The 21,986-nt window shown below is 48.8% G+C and overlaps 1 protein-coding gene across 2 annotated transcripts; it reads right to left on the reverse strand.

Moving 5' to 3' along the window:
- Positions 1-1,619: 1,619 nt before the first annotated feature.
- Islr (immunoglobulin superfamily containing leucine rich repeat) lies at positions 1,620-4,157 on the reverse strand. Of its 2 annotated transcripts, none has more exons than XM_051156557.1 (2): positions 3,984-4,157; positions 1,620-3,174 (listed from the first exon to the last, which is right to left on the reverse strand). In XM_051156557.1, exon 2 carries the CDS (start codon positions 3,164-3,166, stop codon positions 1,880-1,882), a length of 1,287 nt encoding a protein of 428 aa, XP_051012514.1. In that variant the 5' UTR covers positions 3,167-3,174; positions 3,984-4,157; the 3' UTR covers positions 1,620-1,879. The 2 variants fall into 2 exon arrangements, with proteins under 2 accessions (XP_051012514.1, XP_051012513.1); XM_051156556.1 differs by lacking the exon at positions 3,984-4,157 and adding an exon at positions 3,412-3,564.
- Between the last annotated feature and the right edge of the window lie 17,829 nt (positions 4,158-21,986).

Below are 21,986 nucleotides of genomic sequence, written 5' to 3' on the forward strand. Positions count from 1 at the left end.
GAACCCAAGACTAGGTGGATCTTCAAGATGCTCAGCCTGCTCAGTGGTGAGCGGAGGAGGTATGCTGGCCTCCGAGTCAGAACTGTCAAGTCTAAATGGTCAGTCAACTGGACCTTTAAACTCTTCTGTGCCTTTGGGCTATAGGGAGACAGGCTCTCACATAGCCCGGGCCTGGCTTCAAATTTACTAGGCAACATAAGAATCTGGTCTCCCTGACTTTATTTCCTGAGTGCCCACCTCCCGGATGTTGAGGTTACAGCCCTGCACCAAGGCCTTATGCGTGCCAGGCAAGCACTCTGACAACTCAGCTACATTCCCAGGCTTTTTGTCCTTTGATTTCTGACACACCTGAAACCCAGAGATGGGCAGTAACTTACCCAAAGGAACACAGCGTATGGAATCTGGCTCCATCCTGGTGATTTCTCTCAATGAGAAGACATTCTGGACCCCGGCTGTTTGACACTGACAAGGACTCAACATGAGCTGCACGTTGGAGGAGGATGAGGGAGAAAGAAGGCCCTCCATGTGGACCCCAGTGTGAGGGAGGAGCTGGCCAGCTGCCAAGCTCACAACTGCTCCTCCAGACTCAACCTCCTGCCATCATTTTGCTGAGCTCAGCAGTCCTAGGGCTCAGGAAAGAGGTCCAGGCCTTCCCCCTCAAGGTCGCTATCCCTGTGTGCACACATCCAGCCTTTACAGGTGGGGAATAGGGAGACACCTCTGACCCAGCACAGGCCTGGAGTTCTGCAGCACCTCCACTGGCAGAACTATCTACAACCCCACCACTGTGGCTAGCCCTCGACTCCCAGTCCTACCTTAGGTCAGAGGCTACCCTGTTGGAGCATCCCTTCTGGGGCTATTTCCTCTTCCCAGAGATAAAGCCTGAGTGCTGTGTGATATTCCCTGTCTCCTTCCTCCAAGCTGTCTTCAGTTCCTCCCTTTTAATCTGTCCTCCAATCTCCTCCCTCCCTCTTGCCCCATCTGTCCTCGTCTGTATCACTTGGGCTAGTTTGAAGACAGAAAATCTGTGCCTTAGCTCATGTTAAGGCTCAGTGGTGAGTCTCGGTTCCCCTCCCATGCCACCCGAAACACGGTATACATATGTTCTATGGGCCCCTGTCTTGTGTTGGCACAACTCTCGCATATGGCCATCCCATCCTTTGATAAAGACTCTTTGATCCCAATGGAATTCCAAAGCAGATGAAGGAGAGCATCAGAAATGCTGTTTATTTATTTATTTTTTCTGCTACCCAGACTGGCTAGCCTCTTTGGAGGGGCAGGCTATTGGTGGTGCACACTTGGAAAAAAAGGAGGAACAAGTGTCTCTAGAGCCAGGCACAAGCTGTGAGGTTTGGGGTGAGGAAAGAGAGGCATAGCCAGGGACAATTTCCACACAGAGAGCATCAGGAGGACAGGGAGAGCTTTAGCCTTCCCAGCCCTTGCCTGTGGTACCTCCTTTCTGGATCCTGTACTGGCCACTCCAGGTTTTCTTCCAGCCCAGCCCCAGTGCCCACCTGAGTGACCTCTCCAAACTGGGTGCCTAAAACTCTCAAAGTGGGCCAGGTTAGGGCATCACTGTTGCCCTGATAGCATGCTGCCCCCTCTGATAGGATTGTTAGCAGCAATTAGCACCAGAGACGATGAGTTCTGGGATACAGTTCTAAACTTGTTGCCATCTCCGAGCAGATCTGTAAGTTGGAGTAAAGAGTGGCCTGGAAGAGCTTAGAAAGGGAGGTAGGAAAATGTGAAGTCCGCAGGCCAACCTCAGGCCTCAGCAATTCCAGACCTCGTGGTACTTAGAAGGAACATTGGCAGGATCATGGTCAGGGGGAGTTAGGAAGGTCCTAGGGCTGCTCTAGCCAGCTGGGGCAGGGTGTGGTTAAAAGCAGGCTAGGAAGAGAACAAGCAGGCTTTGGCCTAGCAGGAGCATGCCCGAGAGCTGCTGCACAGGCTCCCCTTCTGCCGCTATCGCAGCCTCTGGGGGCCCAGCACGGCTGAGGTAGATGATAACCACATTGTCTTCAGGTCCAGATGGCTGTACCTCATTGTCAACTGTGTAGCAGCCCTTGCCCTCCACTGCTTTGCCATGGAACTTGCGCCCCAGCGCATCCTCTCCCCCCTCACCTGGAGTGGCCAACGCCACGTTCACAGAGCTCTCAGCACTGCCTAGCTCATTGGTGGCCAGGCAGCTATAGGTGCCCTCCTCCAGCTTACCAAAGTCAGGGATAAGCAGGCTGCCATTGGCAAAGGCCTGGAAGCGTGGACGCCCACCGGCTGTGAGAGCACCAGGCAGGACGCGTCCATCAGTGCCTACATTAGGGCTGGCGATCTCCACAGTGCCACCGGGGGTGTGAATATGCCAGTGAAGTTGGGGGACTGGCTGTCCATCTACATCACAGTGGAGTGCCAGCACAAAGCCAGGCCGCAGCTCTGCTCCGTCCTGGCTGGGCTGGTAGCTTAGTTGCACTGAGGGTGCTGAGCAGGGCAGGGGTGGCAGGCGGCTCAGTGGGGTGCCCTTTAGTACGTGGGGTGAAGTACAGGCAATGTTGTCCTGTTCTGGAATAGACACTGCTGAGGCCAGGGCCCATGTCTTGAACCATACAATGCCACAGGTACAGTCAAAAGGGTTGTCATTGATCTGCAAGTGGGACAGTGCGGTGAGTGGCGCGAAGGTACCCTCAGCCAAAGCGTGCAGGCGATTGTGATTGAGCTGCAGAGACCGCAGGGCATGGAGGTTGCGGAAAGCGTCTCGGGGGATGAAGGCCAACTCATTGCTGTCCATCTTGAGCAACTGCAGAGCACTGAGGTTGTGCAGGTCGCTCCAGGCAAACTCAGAGATGAGGTTGTGACTGAGGTCCAGACTCTTGAGATGGCCCAGAGGAGCCAGAGCACCAACAGCCACCGAGCGGATCTCATTGTGTGCCAGCCACAGGGACTGCAGTAGGGGCACCTCCCTGAAGGCTCCCTCCGGCAGGCCTGGCAGCCTGTTGGCTGACAGGCTCAGTGTGGTCACGTTGGCCGGGAAGCCCGGTGGCACACCCTCTAGGTCACGGTAGGCACAGTCTGCAATCTGGAAGCCATACTTTTCCCCACAGTCACAGGGCTCTGGACAAGCTTGCACCCGGTTCAGGAGAGCAGCCCAGCAAAGCAGGCACAGGGCCCGCATGGTACCTCCTATGGGGAAGGGTATGCCATCCAGGTGAGCCTAAGGATCCACAAAACAAAAGCAAAAACCAAAACCAAACCAAAACAAAACAAAAAAAAACTTGTCCCCCTTCAGACCCCCAGCCCAAACTCTCCCCATTAAAAGATCCTGTTCTAGATAACCCAGCCAAACTCCAACACCACCTAACCCACCACCCTCACCTGACAGGAGAAGAAACTGAGGCCCAGAGGAGGGCTGGAACTTGCCAAGGTCGTGCAGGCAGGCAAGATGAAGACAGGATGGAAGTCGACCCCAGCTTCTCCTTTGCACAGAGCTCTTTCTGCCTCGGCCTGTTCCTAGCTGACTTTATGACTTGAAATCTGTTTTCCAGCCACCACCACCCCCTCCCCCAAGCACTTCTTAGAACCTCCCTTCTGCCCTCCCACATCCTGGATACAGCCCCTCCCACTGGAGCCCCCCATAGGTATGTTTTGCTGCCCCAGTCCAGACAAGGCCCCCTTTGCGGTGCACACACACACACCCTCCACCCCTCCTACTCTGTGGCCTGTTCTGTTCAAACCACCCCAGGCAGCTGCCTAAATAAACCCAGCTAGGACCTCTCAACTAAGCCAGGAAGGAGAGGGGGTAGGGTGGGGGCAGAGGCTCAGTCCCAATGCAGCTGGGAGTTCTGGGGTTGAGACTGTCCACGCAGATGCTCTCTGGATGGCTCTGAGCAAGAGCCTGTTCCAAGTCCTTCAAACCCACAGGGGTATGCTAAGAACAAACTAGCCCCAATTCCCTCACCCCCTGCTGTGGGACCCCTTCTTCCCTGACTTACCTCCAAACTGTTCTTCAGAAGTCAATCTGAGCCTCTTTAAGATGGAAGCAAACACCAAAGGACTGGATTGTTGAAAACTCACAGGACCAGGACCAGGATGCTGGAGGAGGGGGCTGGCTGGTTTGTACACCCTGCTGCACAGCCTGGGACAGCACTGAACTATCTGTGTTCTGGGAAGCCTAGACTCCTTTCAGCAACAGGGACCCTGCCTCACAAATGACACCCTACACTGGAAGGGGAAAGAGGCCAAATTTGAGTGCTCTCCCTCTCTCTCTCTCTCTCTCTCTCTCTCTCTCTCTCTCTCTGTCCTCTCTCTCTCTCTCTCTCTCTCTCTCTCTCTCCTTCTCTCTCTCCCTCTCCCTCTCTCCCCCCCCCCCCTTCCAACTTTCTTAAAGTCACAGCACTATCTGGCTAGGACCCAAGAAAAGATGAGGCCAGAAAAGGATTTTTTAGTGGGGGAGGGGTGAGAAACTGGTCTTAGGGAAAGTGGGAAATTTCTAAACTAGCTTCCAACAAGGCAAAAAGAGGCAGCCTCTTCCCCTTCCTTCTGGCCTGGCTGTGCTGGTATTTGTGTGCACAGCTGAATGTGTATTGTGGGCTTGCGGGGTGTGTGTGTGTGTGTGTGTGTGTGGTGTGTGTGTGTGTGTGTGTGTGTGTTGCTGTGTGTGGATGAGCTTGTATGTTAGGGACATGCAGCAGCAGACACTGTTTATGAGAGTTTGAGACTGAGGATGCTTATGTGTGTATTTGTGTGATGGTGTGTTTGTATATGGATGTGACTTACTCTTTTTGTGCTATTCCTATGTATCTCTCTTGGTGTGTGTCCTTGTGTCCGTGTATGTGTGCTAGGGTGTCGATATAAAAAACTGTGAGGACCAAAGTGTAGGAAATGGCCACCAGGCTCCAGCCCCTGGGTGAGAAGCCAAAATGTTAGGCGTGGGGTTTTTTTGTTCTTTTTTTAAGTAAATATATCCTTAAGGCTGAGGCTGTTGGGCAGGGAGCTCCCAAAGTCCCAGCCCAGCCTCACACTGAGTGGGGTGTGTATGCAGGCAGGATGACAGAGATGACAGCATGCCTGACAGAGAGCAGAAATCAGCCTTGGCAGAGGTGTCAGTGGCTGGAGATTCTGAATACCCTGGCTTGCAGACAAAGAGGTTCCACGGCCCAGGACCCAGTACTCAGATCAATGCTGAGGGGCCTCACTTTAGGAAAAGTCTCTGTGGCTCGCTCAGTCCTGAATTGGGTGGGATAAGCAGGGGGTGGAGGAGGCCTACATATCCAGATTCAACCAAGGGTGGGAGTGGAGCGGGGGGGGGGGGGGGGGGAGAAGGGGAGGATCTGACCTCAGCATCTGTCGGGGCAACTTACTGGTGACTAGGGCCTTACTGGGTTTCTCAGAACACAGCTGCACACGCTCTCATTAAGCAAGGCACACGCCATCAGCCCCACCTGCAAGGCCCTCAGAGGTACTCATTGTCCCCACCCAACCCTAAAGCTCACCCTCTCTACCCCTCAACCCCTTCTGCCCTGGTTGCTTCCTTCTGACATAGACACTAGAAATCAAGTGGCGCACACCTTTATTCTCAGCGCTCGGGAGGCAGAGGCAGGCAGATCTCTGTGAATTCGAGGCCAGCCTGGTCTATATACTTCCAGGACAGCCAAGGCTATGTATTTTTTTTTTTTTTAAGGAGAAAGAGAGAGGTGATGGGGGGGGTGTAGACAGAGGGAGGAAAGAAGAGAAGAGAAATCACCTCATCATGTAGCATTCTGAGGTCCCTAAGTCTGGCTTGTCCTCCTCACTAATTGTCCTCACTAACCACCCCCAACACCTTCCTTTCCCAACTCATTTGTTCTTACACAGGTAGGTGCCTTGTCTCGCAGGCTGCTGTTGAATCTGGTACCCAGAAGCCCTTGATTGATGAATGAGTTATTGGGTCATCAGATGCCACGAAGGAGTGTTTTAGGGTTCATCTATTCTCTTCCTTGGGGCACAAATGGGGACTCAAGGCTAGATGGGAGGCCAGATGTGCCCAAAGAAAGTCTCTTTCAGTGAGGACATTTCAGGGAAGGTTCTTTACAATGCAAGGGAGTCACACTTTTCATGGATGGCGGACCATCACTAGCTATCCTAGGAACAGAGACCTGGCATTCTCCAAACCCTGGCCCCCAGAAGTCCATTACAGAACAGTCCTAGTGGCTGAGGACAGGGTAAACAAGTGGGAATGCCCCACCCAAGCAGAAGAGACTGTTGTGTAGTCACTGGTAACTCTCTGTGCTAGCCTAGATCTGACTAAGGCCGACAGGGTAGAGGGGAGCTTCCTGCCACCAGGAAGACAATAGAACAAGGGCTGCAATCAGAGTAGGCACCATCTGACCTTCCATGCATTTTCTCAGTGGGGCATGTAGCCCACCCCCAGTAGGGCACTAGGAGCAGGACACAGGCTCTTCAAGCAACTGTTCCCTGTCCCATGGATGATCCCAGATGAAGCTCTTTCCACAAAGGCCACTCCAGAGGATACAGTGCAGCAGGCCTGAAGGACTAGGGGCAAAACTCCCATTCTCCTCCCAGCCTGTTGCTAGCTTGCTGCCTGTTACTGGGACAACACCCTTGCTCAGGTCAGGCCCTGGGAGGATACTTAGACCGTGACTGTCATCCAGAGGCCCAAGACTGGAGAGCCTTTCTCAGATCCTCAAGTCCCAGGTGCTATCTTAGTCCTCGGCAAACCTCAAAGGAGGGGCACTGAGGAAAGGAGAGAGGTAAAAAAAAAAAAGACCGGCTTCTGCAAGGCCTGGTCCCAGCACTCAGGGTTGGTCAGCCTCCCTGCTTTGCCAGCTGGCCTTCCTAAGATGAAAGACCCTCACAGCTACATCTAAACAGACTCAGTAGATGGTGATAGTTGGTCTCCCTACAAGGGGCTGGCGCTCACTTCCCCACAGCGTTTCCTTTCTCATTCTGCAGACTCAGCCTTCTTTGCTCCCTCTTACTCCCCCTTTCCTCCTGTCCTGCCACCTCCAGCTAAAGCAGCCAGTCCCACACCAGCTGTGGCTGCTCAGCCGGAAGACGCCACCCCCACCCCCAAGGAGGCCTGTAGGGGGACTCTACACCACGCCAGGCCACGTCAGCTTTTCCTGGAAGGCAGTAAGAAAGATCCCAAAGAGAACATGGAGGTGTGTGTATGTGTGGGCGGGGTGGGGGTGGGGGTCAGAGCCAGCAGGGAGAGAAAGCTGGAGAGAAACAGAAACCGAAGTGGAAATGTCTTAGAGAGAAATAAAGGCTAACAGAAAGTCACAGCCAGTGGGATTGGAGGGAGCTGTAGAGTGAGGCATGGGGTGTATGTATGGTGGGGGTGGGGGGTGGGGAGTGGGGGTGGCCCAGAAGTGGAGAAAGGAAGCCTGGATGAGGCAGGCCTGGAAAGAGATGAAGAAAGGGCTGGAGTCTGAAATAGAAACAGCGCAACACTCAACTGCCTCAGCCAAAGGGCAGAGATGGTCTCTGACCCACACCAAATGTTCTCCACATGGCTTGGAGGAATCCTTGGGAGGAAGCTGGCCCACCCTCACTGGGACTTTTTCACCAATGGGTCTCCAGGGGGGAAAAGATGGGGTATGTCTGTGACACACAGGGCTGTGTTTAAATAGGGCTCTTTCACGTATGTGAAAGATAAGCCTGTGCCGACTTTCTGCGTCTGCTTGCCCCTGTATACATGTGTGTGAGTACAGGCTAGAGCCAGCATGAGCCCATGGTGTGCACACTCATGACTACAGGTGGGGAAGTATGGCACACTTCTTTACCTGGAGACTCACTGACCCTATTTTAGCCCAGCCTGACTGTCCATGAGACAGCCTTGCCCGTTTTCCTCCTCACCTTCTATACACTTTCCCCATGACTCAAGTCTTTTGTTTCAGGGTCTCCGACCTCAGAAACCGCAGATCTGTGGTTCCTGGGTACCTGCTATAACCTCACCACCTCTCTCAGTTGTTGCACACTTTCAGTTACAAGGCTTACTTCATATCTTTTGAGATTTGTTCAAATGTAAACTCCCAGAAAGGCCCCTTCAGACCACCTGCTATACACAGTCTTTGGTCATTGTGTTTCGTCTATCCTTCCCAACCTTTGTCCACTAATCTTTTATATATATATTTCCATTCCATCACTCCAATCTATGTATAAGCCCTGCGTGGGCAGGGACATGATTCTGTTCACTGATGTCCCTCAGAGTCTGGCAAGGGCCCGCCATTGAGAAGATGCTCAATTAAAAAGTCACCAAGTGACAGAACGAAGAATCACCTCTTTCTCCAGATTTCTTCTAACCACCCCCACCCCTCACCACCACCTGTCCCAGGAACTCCTCAGCCTAGCTCTTTTGTGCCATGGCCTTCCTTGTCCCTGCCTGCTCCTGGTCCCATCCTCAATTACTTCTCACCTTCTCTTCAGTCCTCAGGGATGTTCTGAGCAGCCCAGCATTCAGGAACATGCGTCACTGTGTTCTTCTGTGCTCCCTGTGTTCTTCTCTGCTGTGCTGGCTAGTTTTTATGTCAGCTTGACACAAGCTAGAGGGAACCTCAGTTGAGAAAATGTCCCACAAGTTTAGCCTTTGGGCATTTTCTTGGTTGGTTTGATGTAGGAGAGCCCAGATCACTCTAGATAGTGCCACCCCTGGGCTCATGGTCCTGGGTGCTAGGAGAAAGCAGGCTGAGCAAGCCAGTGAGCAGCACTCCTCCATGGCTTCTGCATCAGCTCCTGCCTCCGTATTACTGCCCTGTTTGAGTTCCTGCTCTGACTTCCCTCAGCGATGAAGTGTGACCCGAGTGTTGTAAACTGAAATAACCCCTTTCCTTTCCAAGTTGTTTATGGTCATGGTGTTGTATCACAGTAAGAAAAAAACCTTAACTAAGATATCCACATTGGTCCTAAAGACTTCAAGAATATAGGCTCAGGGCCCACAAGATGGTTCAGTGAATAAAGGTTCCTGCCCTCCAACTCAACCTCAATTTGAGCTCCAGGACCTACCTGGTGGGAGGGAGAACTGACTCCTGCAAGCTGTCTTTTGATCGTTACACCGGAACGTTAGGGGTCAACCTAAACAGCCAGGATTATATGTCGTGACCGTTGAGCTTTGTGAAGCCAAGTCTGGAACGGGAGAGCAGGAACAGACTGTCTGCTGGGTTGGGAGAAAGCAGAGTGAACCTGATGGGTGGAGGTTTGGGGACAGTGCAGAGAGAGGGAGAGAGTAGGGACAGAGTAAGAGTGAAGAGAGAGAAACATGGAGCCCCATGACGGGAAAGTCTGGGGACAGCTGGGAGGAAGGCCAACCTCTCTCTCGATGACAGCAGAGAGCCATGTGGGAGAGCTGACATATTGCTCATCCTCAACAGGTCAAGCTGCAGTCTGTTTCCATGCAGCTCTCTTGTCCTCCCACCCACTCACCCACCAGCAACCAGACACTCCTGAAGACAGGGGCTTAGTTTCTCTCAACCCAGGGAGGTACTAGGGTGTGCGGGGCATGCAACATAGATTTGTTCTACAGGCTAGAGGGGAGGAGAGTACCAGGCTGGAGGCAGATAGACAGAAGAGGAGGATGTGGTTGAGGCTGATGGGTGAGGGAAGAGGAGGGCAGGGGAGGGTAGCAAAGCTGTGCTGACTTCAGCCCAAGGGGGAATTGACATGAAGGAGAAAAGATGGTATCCAGTCTGCCTGGGGAGATGGCACTGGCTGCAGAGACTTCCTGGTCCAGCCCAAGGCAGGGCAGCATGCCTCACAACCACTGAGCGAGTAGAAGTTCAGAGAAGAAAGAATACTTGAATGAAGAATGCTTGAATACTGTTCCTAATTTTCAAGGAAGTAGAGCATGCTGAGGCTAAAAGAGAAATCAAACAAGAGATGTTTACAACTGAACCCCTAGGCTTATTTCTCATCTTTCCTGTCCCCTCTCTACTTCCTAGGGCACTGGTTCGCAGCCTTCCTAGTGCTGTACCCTTTAATGCACTTCCTCATGTTGTGGCAACCCCCAAGGATAAGATTATTTTTGCTGCTATTTCATGACTGTAATTTTGACGCTGTTATGATAGTAATGTAAATATCTGTGTTTTCCAATGGTCTTAGGTGACCCCTGTGAAAGGTTCATTTGACCCCCCCATAGGGGTTTGACTCACTTCCCTAGGGGTGTTACCTTTCCATAATGTCTGTATTTACTTCTACTGTGCTCACATGCCACAGCCCAATACTTGCAGGGCTCTGGCAAGGCAACAGTGGGAGGCCCACATGCTATGGCTACATATATGCTACATACCCTGCAAGCTGCCCAATTGTTTTTATTCTCCCTCCTTGACAAATACACCTCCACAACCACCTACAAGACCGAGTTCAAACTTAGCCTTTGCAGAGGGGGATATCTGAATGGAAAAGGAAGACAGTGTTGAGACAGTGGGGTGAGGGTGGGGTGGGTGGTGGTTGTGGTGGTGATAAATAAAGAGGAGGAGCCGTAGGGGGATGCATCTGCAAGTGAAGAAACCCCTAAAATGGCCATTACCTGCATTACCCTAAGAAGAGGCAGAGAGCAGATCCCAGCCCTCCACAGCCTGTAGAAGGAACCAGCGTTAAGGACTTGTTATCTACATAACCTTCATATTCAGGTCTGTGACACAATACAATACATTTGTGTTGTTTAAGTACAGCGGTTGCATTGTGCTCACAGGCTCTAAAAGTTGTTTTTTTTTTTTTTTTTTTAAATCAGTAACCTAAAATTCCACTTTGTGTCAATGTGAGCTCAGTCTTTGCCACTGCTGAGCCAAGGACCATCCAAGGATTACACTTCCTTCTCTGCTGATACAGTGTCAGGATGCCATCAAGGTCAGATGCTCCCTCTTGTCTTTCTGTTTCCTCAACTGCTCAGAGATATGCGAGCCTCACGTGCCTTATATTTGGGCTACGGCTTCTTTGGAAGAGCTTCTGAGCTACCTGGATTTCTAATTGTGTTCTTTATTCTTCTTGTCAAAAGAATAAAGAATGAGCCTTTACCAGATGCTAAAAATAACCCTGGATTTGCGCACAGCCCCTGTGCTGACTTCACCTGGTATAAAATCACCTCGTTGCTTGCCGTACTGACACTGCAGATGTTGATTTTTGCTTCTTAGGTAACTGGGAGGGAAGTGCTTTGAAACCCAAAAAGAAGTAGTTTTTAAGGCCTTCTGGGTTATAGAACCCCAAGAAGTTCTCTCTCCCTCCCTCCCTCCCTCTCTCTCTCTCTCTCTCTCTCTCTCTCTCTCTCTCTCTCTCTCTCTCTCCTTACAACTTGTGGATCAGATGTGAGCTCTCAGCTACTGCTCCAGCACCATGTGTGACTGATGGCAGCCATGCTCCCTGCCACGATGGCCATGCAAGCAAGCGCCTACTTAAATGCTTTCTATAATAAATCACCTTGGTCATGGTGTCCCCTCACAGCAGTAGAATAATAACTAAGACACTAGCTAATATAGACAGGAGGATCTGAGGAGGGGGGCAAATACAAACAAATACAGTGTATGAAATTCTCAAAGAATAAATAAAAACATTATTATTTTTTTTTTTTAATGAAAAAATAAGGATCGAAATCCAAAGTCATGTCTCTATCCTCAAGCTCTTGTCCTGCCATGCTGAAGAGGAGCCACGCACACACTAGATAGGGTTGATCTCTGCTGGAAATGGCAGGATCAAGGCCATAAAACTTGATCCAAATCCTGAGCTCCTCAGAGGGTCAGCGGGGGCTGGAAATCCAGAAGATCAGACAGACAGTCTGCTGGATTTTCTCTTGTTTGTGTCTTGGAGAAGATGCGGGTGGTTGGCTGTTGGAGAAGAGTTAGAGCTTAGGAACCTGTCATCTAGTGTAGATAACGAATAGAAAGTGAGGAGGTAAGGCTCGGAGGAGGCAGGACCGGCTGCAAAAAGAAGAGAAGTGTGGGAGACACAAAGGGAAGGGCAGTGTGTGGAGGAACAGATGTGAAAAGTGGCAACAAGATGACCAGGTGAGCCAGGGTGAGCAAAGAAGACTTTGTTTCCACTGGCAGCTTACATGGCCCTTGAGTGCACTGACTCATCCATTCCACAAACACCCGTGGGCTGCTCTTAAGGCCTCAATGGGTTCTTGGGAGCAGAGGAGAAGCAGGGATGGGAGTGCCAGCTGCTTTCATACAGCTTGTCCCCTTCCCCCCTGAAGGGCTTTCCCAGCAAGAGTTCCCCCCCCATCCCCTCTTTTCTTTTTGAAACACAAGAGAACTTTGAGGGCTCTGCTGGGAGCTTCTGGGGGAGAGGGGAGTCTGTGTGGACCATGCTGCTGCCCAGCCGGAGCTGACTCTGTCCAACGTCATCCACATTCCTTGGATCTTTCCCACACCTGTTCCTATTCTTTAATTTCATGGGAAGAATTTTATTTTCTTGTTTCTTTATGTCTGGGTTCCATGGGAGGCACACAGCTGTGAGCGCCCATCAAGAGGACTGTGTAAGGCTCTAAGGACAACTGAAGAAAGTCTAAACTCTGAAATGGCCAGATTTCAGGGCTGCTTGTATATTGCTGGTGGGAACACAAAATGTCCTAGCTACCTCAGAAAATAATGTGGGAAATTTGCACAAGACAAACCATACACTAGCCATGCAGCCCACTAAAATCTACTCTGAGAATTTAGGAAAAATAAAAGCATGTGTTTGCACACACACAAACCTATAGACGCATTTAATATATAATATAATAGCATATTCTTAGTCACCAAACACTAGAAACCATAAACATCCAGCAGCTGGAAAACGGATAAAAGGTGCAGTGGAGAATGGCTGAAGCTGCCAACTTGTACAGCAGTCTGAGGGTGTCTCAGAAGCAGAGTGCATTGGGCAGGCTCACCAGTGTTAAAAATGACTGCCCAGAGAGAGCCTTGTGTTGTGTGAGCATGTGCCTGGAGTCCCTGCACTGGGAGCTGTGTAGTGAAACATTGTCTAAACACCATTAAGATGACTCATTGGGTGAAGCACTCGCTGCCAACCCTGATGACCTCAAGGTGAGAGGAAGGCCAACCCCCAAGAGGTCTCACTTAGCCCACAGGTGTGAACATGCATGCAAATTTTTAAAATAAATAATTTTAAAAATCCTAAAACTCTCTTCAAAGGAAGAGAATCCTGAACAATCCATGCCATGATCTTTCTATATTTTTGAATATGAGCAGAAAAACACAAAAACAGATGTTGACTTGGAAATATATATTATTTGCTATATAAGATGTAATTATTTTCTATATGTAGCAAATAGCATAATGTGTAGTATATACATGGTTATAAATTAATATAATATACATACTATTACTTAAGCAGGACGATAGGACCAGATAGTGGTCGTCAGTTGTAATTAATACAGGTAGCTGAATGATATATTTGAGAAAATACCATTTTTTAAAAGAACTTTTTATGTTTATTTTTTGTGTATGAATGTTTTACCTACATATATGTATGTGTACCAGGTGTGTGCTGGTACCTTCTGAGACAAAAAGAGGGCACTGGGTCCCTGGAACTGATGCTCTTAGCTGCTTGAGCCATTTCTCCAGGCCGGAAAAATACTGTATTTTGATATTGATTCTGTCCTCTGTAGCAATTCATTTTATCTTCCCACAACTCTTTCTGGATGTTTAAACTTTACAGACTAGTTCTTATAATATTAAAACACATAAATGTGAGATTTGTAGATAGGAGGATGTAAATATAATGGGATAGCGTGAACAGATCTTACCTTTAATAAGCAAAAAGTACATCTGATAAATAAAAAGCCACATGTTCCTTTCAAGAGACTTCCAGTCTTCCAGGTCCCTTGTCTAACAACACTTCCTTTGTTGCCATGGCACCCAGGGCGTCAGTCTCCTATGTAGGTAGTGAACAGAACTAGAGGTAAATATAAAACTCGCTACCATGTGCAGCTCTGATCTTTACAAGCCCACAGGGCTCAGATTCCTCATGTCACCGGTGATGGCATCAAACTAATGTCCTCTCGACAACAGCGTCTAAGCCTAGAGTTCTGGGATTTTGCCTACCAGGCTCTTAGCCATCCATTTTGTTCTCTCCATAAATGATGCCTATTCTCTTTGGAGCTAAAAGCTTGTTTCAGACCACCCTCATTCGTAGGTCAGCTGCTTATCAATTGGGGTTTTTTTCCTCTTCTGCAAACTCATAATTCAAGCTATCCATGTCTAGCCTGTCCACCAAAGTGCCTCAAAGGACACTGGGTGTCATCTAAGGCAAGCCTCTTGGCTCAGGGAATGGATGTAAAACATGGGACCATTTGAGTGTGTGAATCTAAGAATGGATTCTGAATAAGTTGCAGGCTTCCTCTGAACACACACACACACAGACACACACACACACACACGAGACAATGTGGGGCAAGAGGAGCTCCTATTCACTATTGGTGGGGGTGGACATTAGTACAACCATACTGGAAATCAGTATGAAGGTTCTTCAGAAACTTACAATTAAAAGTACCACATGACCTGGGTATACTTCTTGTGGACTCCAAAGGCCTCCATATCCACCACAGAGACCCTTACACATTCATGTATACTGCTCCTATGTTCACGACAACAAGGAAATGGAACCAGCCTCGCACCTTCCGGTAGATGAATAGATAATGAAAATGTCGTGAATATGGCGATGGGATTTTATTCTGCTGTGAAGAAAAATGAAGTTTGAAGAAAAATGGATGGATCTGGAAGATGTGACCTTAAATGAGGCATCTAAGTTACTTTTCTATTGCTGTGATAAAACATCATGACCAAGGTAACATTAAAAAAAGGGGGGGGGAACGGGAGGGGGGACTTCATTGGGCTTATGGGTTCAGAAGGTTAGAGTCCATGATGGCGGAGTAAAGGCATTGGGGCAAGAACAGCTGAGCACACTTCTCAAACCACAAGCAGGGTAAAGAGAAACCTAACTCCAAATGGTAGACGTCTTTTGAAACCTCAAAGCCCACCCTCTGTGATGCACTTCCTCCAATGAGGCCATGCCTCCTCCTCTTCCTCAATCAGCCACCAGCTAGAGATCAGATATTCAAATGTCCTGTGTGTGTGTGTGTGTGTGTGTGTGTGTGTGTTGTGGGGGCCACATCTCATGCCAACTATCACATGATGTGAACCTCACTCAGAAAGGCAGAAATTGGGTCTTTGCCCTTATATGTGGATCTTGGCCTATCATGGAAATATTTAAGCAGGTGTGACTGTAGGGGAAGTCTTAAAAATAAAGAAAGCAACCAAGAGAGGGAAGTATTAGGTAGTGAGAAAGCATGGGAGGGGAGCAAAGGGCACATGGGACATAAGAGGAGAAATAATCTGACAGAAGCTATAATGGAGAAATGGGGGTAGCAGGGTACAGGGAAGATGGGGCCAGGAGGAGACTCACAAAACACATTGTTAAAAATGTCACAATGGCATCTAGCGTTACATCCTGATTTTTTTTTTTAATTAAGTTACAGATTTTCCTAAAGAAGTTGAGAAAGTCCTATTTAACTTAGCTGCCCTTCTCTACTGATTTTGTTGTTGTTTTGTTCCAAAGGAGTCTTATTTCTGAGAGCCGGTCGTCGCCCCTCACTGCCCCCCATCCCCCTCCCCCCCAGCAGATGAGTTTTTGTTGGGTGCTCTTAGTTCATCTTATCTGGCCCCTCAGATGACAGTCTTGAAGAAACGGCACCTCCATTTGGCAGTGACCTTTTCCCTCCAGTCTCATCCCCCCCATGGATCTTCATACTGGAGAAAGACATTTCCTTATCCTACACTTTGAAAAGCTGACTTCTAGGAGGCCAATGTTTTCACATCTTTCCTACCAGACATCTTGTGTGCATATGTCTGAGAAAGCCATCTCATTCCATTTCCATAAATAGAGAAAAAGTCTCACAGAACGCTTACGCATGGTTTGAGGAAGCTGAAAAGTGAGCCCGGGCTACATGATGGCAGTGTCATCTCACAGGTAATAGAAGAGGAGCAGACAGTTGGGCGAGTTTTACATTCTTCTTGAGTGGCAGTCTATAGACTGAGTAGAGTTTTTCAGCTTATATTTTATATAGCTTGCCAAAAATACAGATAGAAGAGCAAATCCTATCTTGAATTAGGGTAAATTGTAAACTTTTTTTTTTTTTTTTTTTGAAACAGGGTCTTATGTACTTCAGGCTGGTCTCAAACTGGCTAGGTAACCAGGTAACCAAGGATGACCTTGAGCTCTGGATGTTCCTGCCTCCACCTCACAAGTCCTGGAATGACAGGTAAGTGCCATATTAGCCCGTTTTTACAGTATGGAGGATCCTATTGTGATGAAACACAGTAACTTGGGGTCGGAAATGATTTTTGTTGGACACTTTGTAGTCCCCACTGAAGGATGTCAGGGCAGAAACCTCAAAGCAGGAACTGAAGCCAGACCATGGAGGAATGCTGTCTGATGGCTGGCTGGCTGGCTGGCTTGCTCAGCCTGCTTTCTTATCTAACCCAGGCCCACGTTGGTAGGGATGCCATCATCCCCAGTGAGCTGGCCCCCTCCTCTATCAATTAACATTTTGAAAATACCCCAGAGGCAGGCCCATCTGGGGGAGAGGATTCCTCAATTGATATTGTTTCTTCCCAGGTAACTTCAGTTTGTATCAGAGTGACAAAAGCGAACCAGCAGGAACGTAAAGCTAAACCCAGGAGCTGTGAGAAATAATGGTGCCATCATTCAACCCATTGCTTACTATGGGAGAGCACACATGCTTGTTGAGATAACTCACTCAGCCAAATGTCCCCTTTAATTCCCTCATCGAGTGTTTTAGTTGCAGCCTGTGAATTGGTTTGCTTTTATTCCATTTCCTAGAGCATTGAAGAAGCAACATGGTAAGGAGAGGTCCTTGGCGTGACATACTCAGATACCAGGATCACTGTTTCCTTCCTGGTGGTGCACGCCTTTAATCCCAGCACTCAGGGAAGAAAAAGCAGGCAGATCACTGAGTTCGAGGCCAGCCTGGTCTACAAAGCAAGTCCAGGACAGCCAAGGCTACACAGAGAGACCCTGTCTGGAAAAACAAAACAAAACAACCAAACAAAAATTTATTCTTCTCTCATTGAATACATTCAGATCGTTTCATCCCCTCCCCCCCACTCCTCCCAGTTCCCCCTCATCTCCGTCTCCCACAGATCTATCCCTCCAGTTCCCTGAAAAGACCAGGCCTCCCAGGGACATCAACAAAACACAAAAGCCACTATTTTCAACAGGGCATTAGTGCCTTCCTGGATGACAGAACCAAAAAAATTTGTGATTTATTCTAGATTGCCTGTTGACTGACTTAGACGTGACCATCACACATCCTGGATGCCCGAGATTCGCTTTCATATTGGAGAACAGCCCTCTCTCTCTTTCTACCAGGGGCAAGGCTGCGACACACAGCCCAGGTGGTACTCCCCTCCCCACAAGGATGGCAGGCAAGCATCTCTTGGGGGCAAGTCACCTCCCTAAACTGCAGCTAGCTCTCAGGGTGACTTTTCTAGGCTGATGCACAGCTATTCGGCCGTGCAAATGGAGAAGTAGGAGGTGATGTAATCATCATATCAGTCCTGGCTTTACACATGACTCACAGAAAGGGTCCTGGAGGCTGTTGGTGACCTCAGGGTTTCATTAGAATAAAACTCCACACTGGAATGAGTGGGGATGGAGGAGGCAAGCAGATCCAGCTCTTAGGGTGCAGCCTTCATCACGGCGGAGGGAGCCAGCTGGGTGCACAGATCTGATGACTTCTGCCAGCGTCTATCCACTGGAAGGACTGTGCTGTTTAGTTGCTAGGGTCACAATGGTGTTGTACCATGTGCCAGCCTGGAAATAAGCAGTCAGAACAAGCATTTGGAAAAGATGGGCCCACCAAGCCACAGGTTAGCCGCAGTAAGGCCAGTGGGATATTAGTAATATTTGGTTTATAGCCCAAACCCCAAAGATCATCCAACTAAAAGAGAAGTGCTTTCTATTGCCGGATAATTACATTGGTCCTAACTCTGTCCTTGGTCTGACAGAGAAGGAGTAATCAGATAAAAACAGACTTAAATGATTTCTTAACCAAAAGAGAAAGGAGCCCATCACTATTAGGAAAATCAGACTATAGCAAATACTTAAAGATGCGTACATGTTTGCAAAAGCTGTCCAACAAGACTAAGTTACTTGGGTGAGGAGGATCAGGGCTGGGGCCTGTGAGGCAATTGCCTAGCAACACTCATGCGTGCCCAATTTGCTTTGCCCTGTCTGGTTTTTGTTATTTTTTCCCCCCATGTAGGGTGTGTTGATTCTGTTGAGCAATGTCATTTTTCCATGCTTCCAGAGCAGAGTTAGGGAGACCAGGAAGCTAGCTAGCAGAGACGCCTGGCTTGACAGAGGGCAGATACGGATCCAGAAATAGTGCAGAGCTGGTCAGGAGTGATGAAGAGACACAGGAAGCAGCTAAGCTGTCAGGGCTGGGAACAGTCTGAGCACTGGAGCTTGGGGGAGACAGCAGATGAGGGAGGGGTGGGTTTGCATTTTTTTGTTGACTTAGCTTTTTCAAGAACACTGAGGCTTATAGCTCAGCTTCCTGCCTGTCACCAGGATGAGCCAAGGGCTGAGAAAATCTCTCTCTCTCTCTCTCTCTCTCTCTCCTCTCCCTCCTCCTCTTTCTCCTCTCCCCCCCCCCGCTACCCTCCTCCCCTCTCTCCTCCCCGTCCCTCCTCCCCTCCCTCCATCACCTCCGCTCTCTCTCGCTCTCTCTCTTGTGTTGTTGTGTGTGTGTGTGTGTGTTGTTTGTGTGTGTGTAGAACCTGGATGAGGTAGACAGAGAAAGCAAGGCAAGGGCAGGCAGGAATCTTGAAGAGTTGCTGGCAATATGTGTGTATATATATATATTTTTTTTTAATTTTTAATTTCTGAGCAGTAATTTTAGCTTCATGTGATGCTGTCACAGTTAGCCATATGGACTCAGTTACTGTCAACTAGTCACCAGCTGCTGCTGCAGCAAAGTGTTAGAGCTCTGCTTTAGCTGTAACCCCAGCTACTCAGAAGGTGAGGGGGAGGTGAAAAGTTCAAAGACCTGCCTGGGCTGCAGAGCGAGTTCAAGGCCACAAGCCTTGAGCTTAGTGAGATTGTTTTGAAATAAAATTTAACAAGTTCATTGGGGATGTAGCTCAGTGGTAGAGCATTTGTCTAGTGTATGTGAGGCTTCCATACTCGATCAGTCCCTAGTAAGAGAGGAGAGAAGAGAGGGAGGGAGAGGAGGGGAAGAGGGAGGGAGGGAGAGAGAGAGAGAGAGAGAGAGAGAGAGAGCGATGAGAGAGGAGGGAGGAGAGAGGAGAGAGGAGAGAGAGAGAGAGAGAGAGAGAGAGAGAGAGAGAGAAGGGAGGGGGGAGAGTTCTAAGGGTGTCAGTTTGTTTGCCCAGCTAGTGACCATATTCATTTCCCATAGAGCAGGACTTATTTCCAGAACCTTTGGTGTTGACGACTGCAAACTGGGTCAAGGATGGACCAGGCACCAGCTCTCTCAGCTTCCTTCCCTGTCTCCTAAATCCAGCAAGTCCTTCCTTCCTCTCTCCCCCCTGCTCTCCCTCCCTTCATTCTTTGCTTCCTTCCTTCCACGTATATGAAACACTGGCCGTGCCTCAGGCAATGTGAACTTCTAGGAAGGACCAGGGACCCAGCATTTGTTCTGACCATAAGGCTCAGATGCTGCTGCTTCCTGAAGTTATCCGCGTTTTCATTCCCAGAAAAAACAGTAACTGTAACACCATTTGTTAACTTAAAAACAAATTTGCACTTAAACAGGAAGACATTATTAGAAAGAGAGACCACTGCAATATGGTGGGCGCTCCCATCCTGGAAACTGGAGAACATCCCGAAAACCAAGTGAGAAAAGGGTTTTGCTTTGTAGGGTAAAGGAGGGGTGAGCAGAAAGGAGCAAAAATTTTGGAAGGAAGCAAGAAAAAACAACCAGCAGGTCCACAGGAACACCCAGCTGGGGACACCCAATTATACAGGGGTCACATTCGGATGTGTGTTATGCAATCTTGCTTTGGGTAGGAGAAGTGGGGGGGGGGGCTGGGAGCCTGGGTGAGAGAGGTCTGCACAGGTCAAGGCAAAGCAGAGGGTGAAAACTGGGAAGTCGTGAACAGTGGGTCAGCATTGGGAACTGCCGCTTTCCACACAAGTGTCGCAAGTGTCCGGTTGGAGGCTGGCAAAGTGGCTGCCCATAGAGAATGTTCCTGAACCTCATTCCAGGAACTGTCCTCCTGCCGCACACCCGCGCACAGACGGGCCCACGGGGCTCCCTTCCTGCTGACATTCTGATTGCTTTTGTTCTGTATTTCATAGTTTTCTAGGCCATTCAGCAGTAGTTCCCTTATGATGTGTGTGGTGGGGGGAGGTGGGGGGAGGGGAGACAAACCTAATTATACCTAAAGCACATCCAATAGCCAGATTAAAAAATGAGGAAACCAGTTCTGACAGCTTCCTTTGTCTCTTGAATAAGAAAGGGCCCAAAGGACAGAAAGAAGATCAGTAGCGATACGGATCATGACGGGGAAGACTGCAATAAACTTTTTTTTCCAGAAGGTGGGAGGGACATGGTAGACAGAAAATTCAAAATATTCCAAATCCAACCCCACATAGCTGTAAGCATAGAACATGTCCATCATTTCCCATGGAAAGAAAAGTATTCCACCTGGATGTCTAAGCTCCAGTTAGACAAGCACCACAGTGTTTCATTATGTATTGCTACCTGACAAATGCTCCCTAAATTTATTGGTTTAGATGGAGGTGGTTTATTACTTCTTAAAATCCCGTGAGTTGGCCTTCTAGGAAATTCTGCTGGCCTTGCTAGGCTGGCGCATAGTGTTTCTGTCAGCTGACCACCCAGCAGGCCTGAGACTCTCAGCTGTCCTCGGTATGTGCCTGGGCATTGGTCATAGGAGCCTTGTTCTCTTATAGAAAATGATGCCTGGGGGTGTCCCCCTGTCTGCTGGGTCAACTCACTGGGCACCGATGTGTGTAGTTTTGTTGAGGGATACCAACACTGAAACATGTCCAGACATGTCTAGGCCTTACTGCCTGGCGTAATGGTAGCCATTTTGTTTTTAAGTCTCCATTTTGATCGTGAGGTGAAATTAAGTTCTGGTTCTCGGGCCCTGCCTACCTGGAAGCCTGAACAGCCTTTTACTTAATTCAATATTTGTTGAATGTTCTGCTTGAACTAATGATATATTCTACTTAAACAAAACCATAATACCCTGCTATGTCCCTTTCTCCCACAACAGTGGGGAGCTGGAAAGTCCCCAAACTCTCCTACCTATAGCTTAGTCAATCAGCTTAGATGTTTTGTCTAGCTACCTAGATACAATGTACTTGGATCCTCCTTGCTTGGCTAGACACGATATACCTGGAATAGAATTGATCCTTCCTGTTTGGTTATGGTTTTTTTTCCCCCTTTAAAAATGACCCCTGGAAATGGCTCAGTGTCACAGTTTGGCTCCCGAGTCCACTCTGTGTCCCTGACTGGTCAGTCTTTGTTCGGCATTCAGTAAACTTTCATCATTCTGAGTCTGGTGTCAATCCAAGTGGTCAGTGGGAGCTATTCTCAAACCCCAACAATTTGACATGTAGAGACAAAATCTAGTGTGATGAAAATTTGTCTTCTCATCATCCAGCTGTCCGGTTAGTCAGGGAAGAGCTCAGTTCTGACTCAGGCTGAGTCAGATCAGGCATCACTTTATCAGAAATGTATCCAGGATTGATAAACAGATGCACACCTTAAGATACTCAGGGAGCATGGCTTCAAACCTAGACTTCCATGCCCAGAAGAACCATGTATTAAATGTGCGGGAACTTTTAAAGAGGGAATCACATGAAATAGTGTTGGACATGAAATAGTGTCAGTCATAATCTCCATGTCTATGGGACACAACACTGTATCTGTAGTAAAAATGCATCTTGTGATGGCATATACGTTTAATCCCAGAACTCGAGAATCAGAG

This window comes from Acomys russatus, chromosome 14 (assembly GCF_903995435.1).
Source record: "Acomys russatus chromosome 14, mAcoRus1.1, whole genome shotgun sequence".
Taxonomy (NCBI): Eukaryota; Metazoa; Chordata; class Mammalia; order Rodentia; family Muridae; genus Acomys; species Acomys russatus.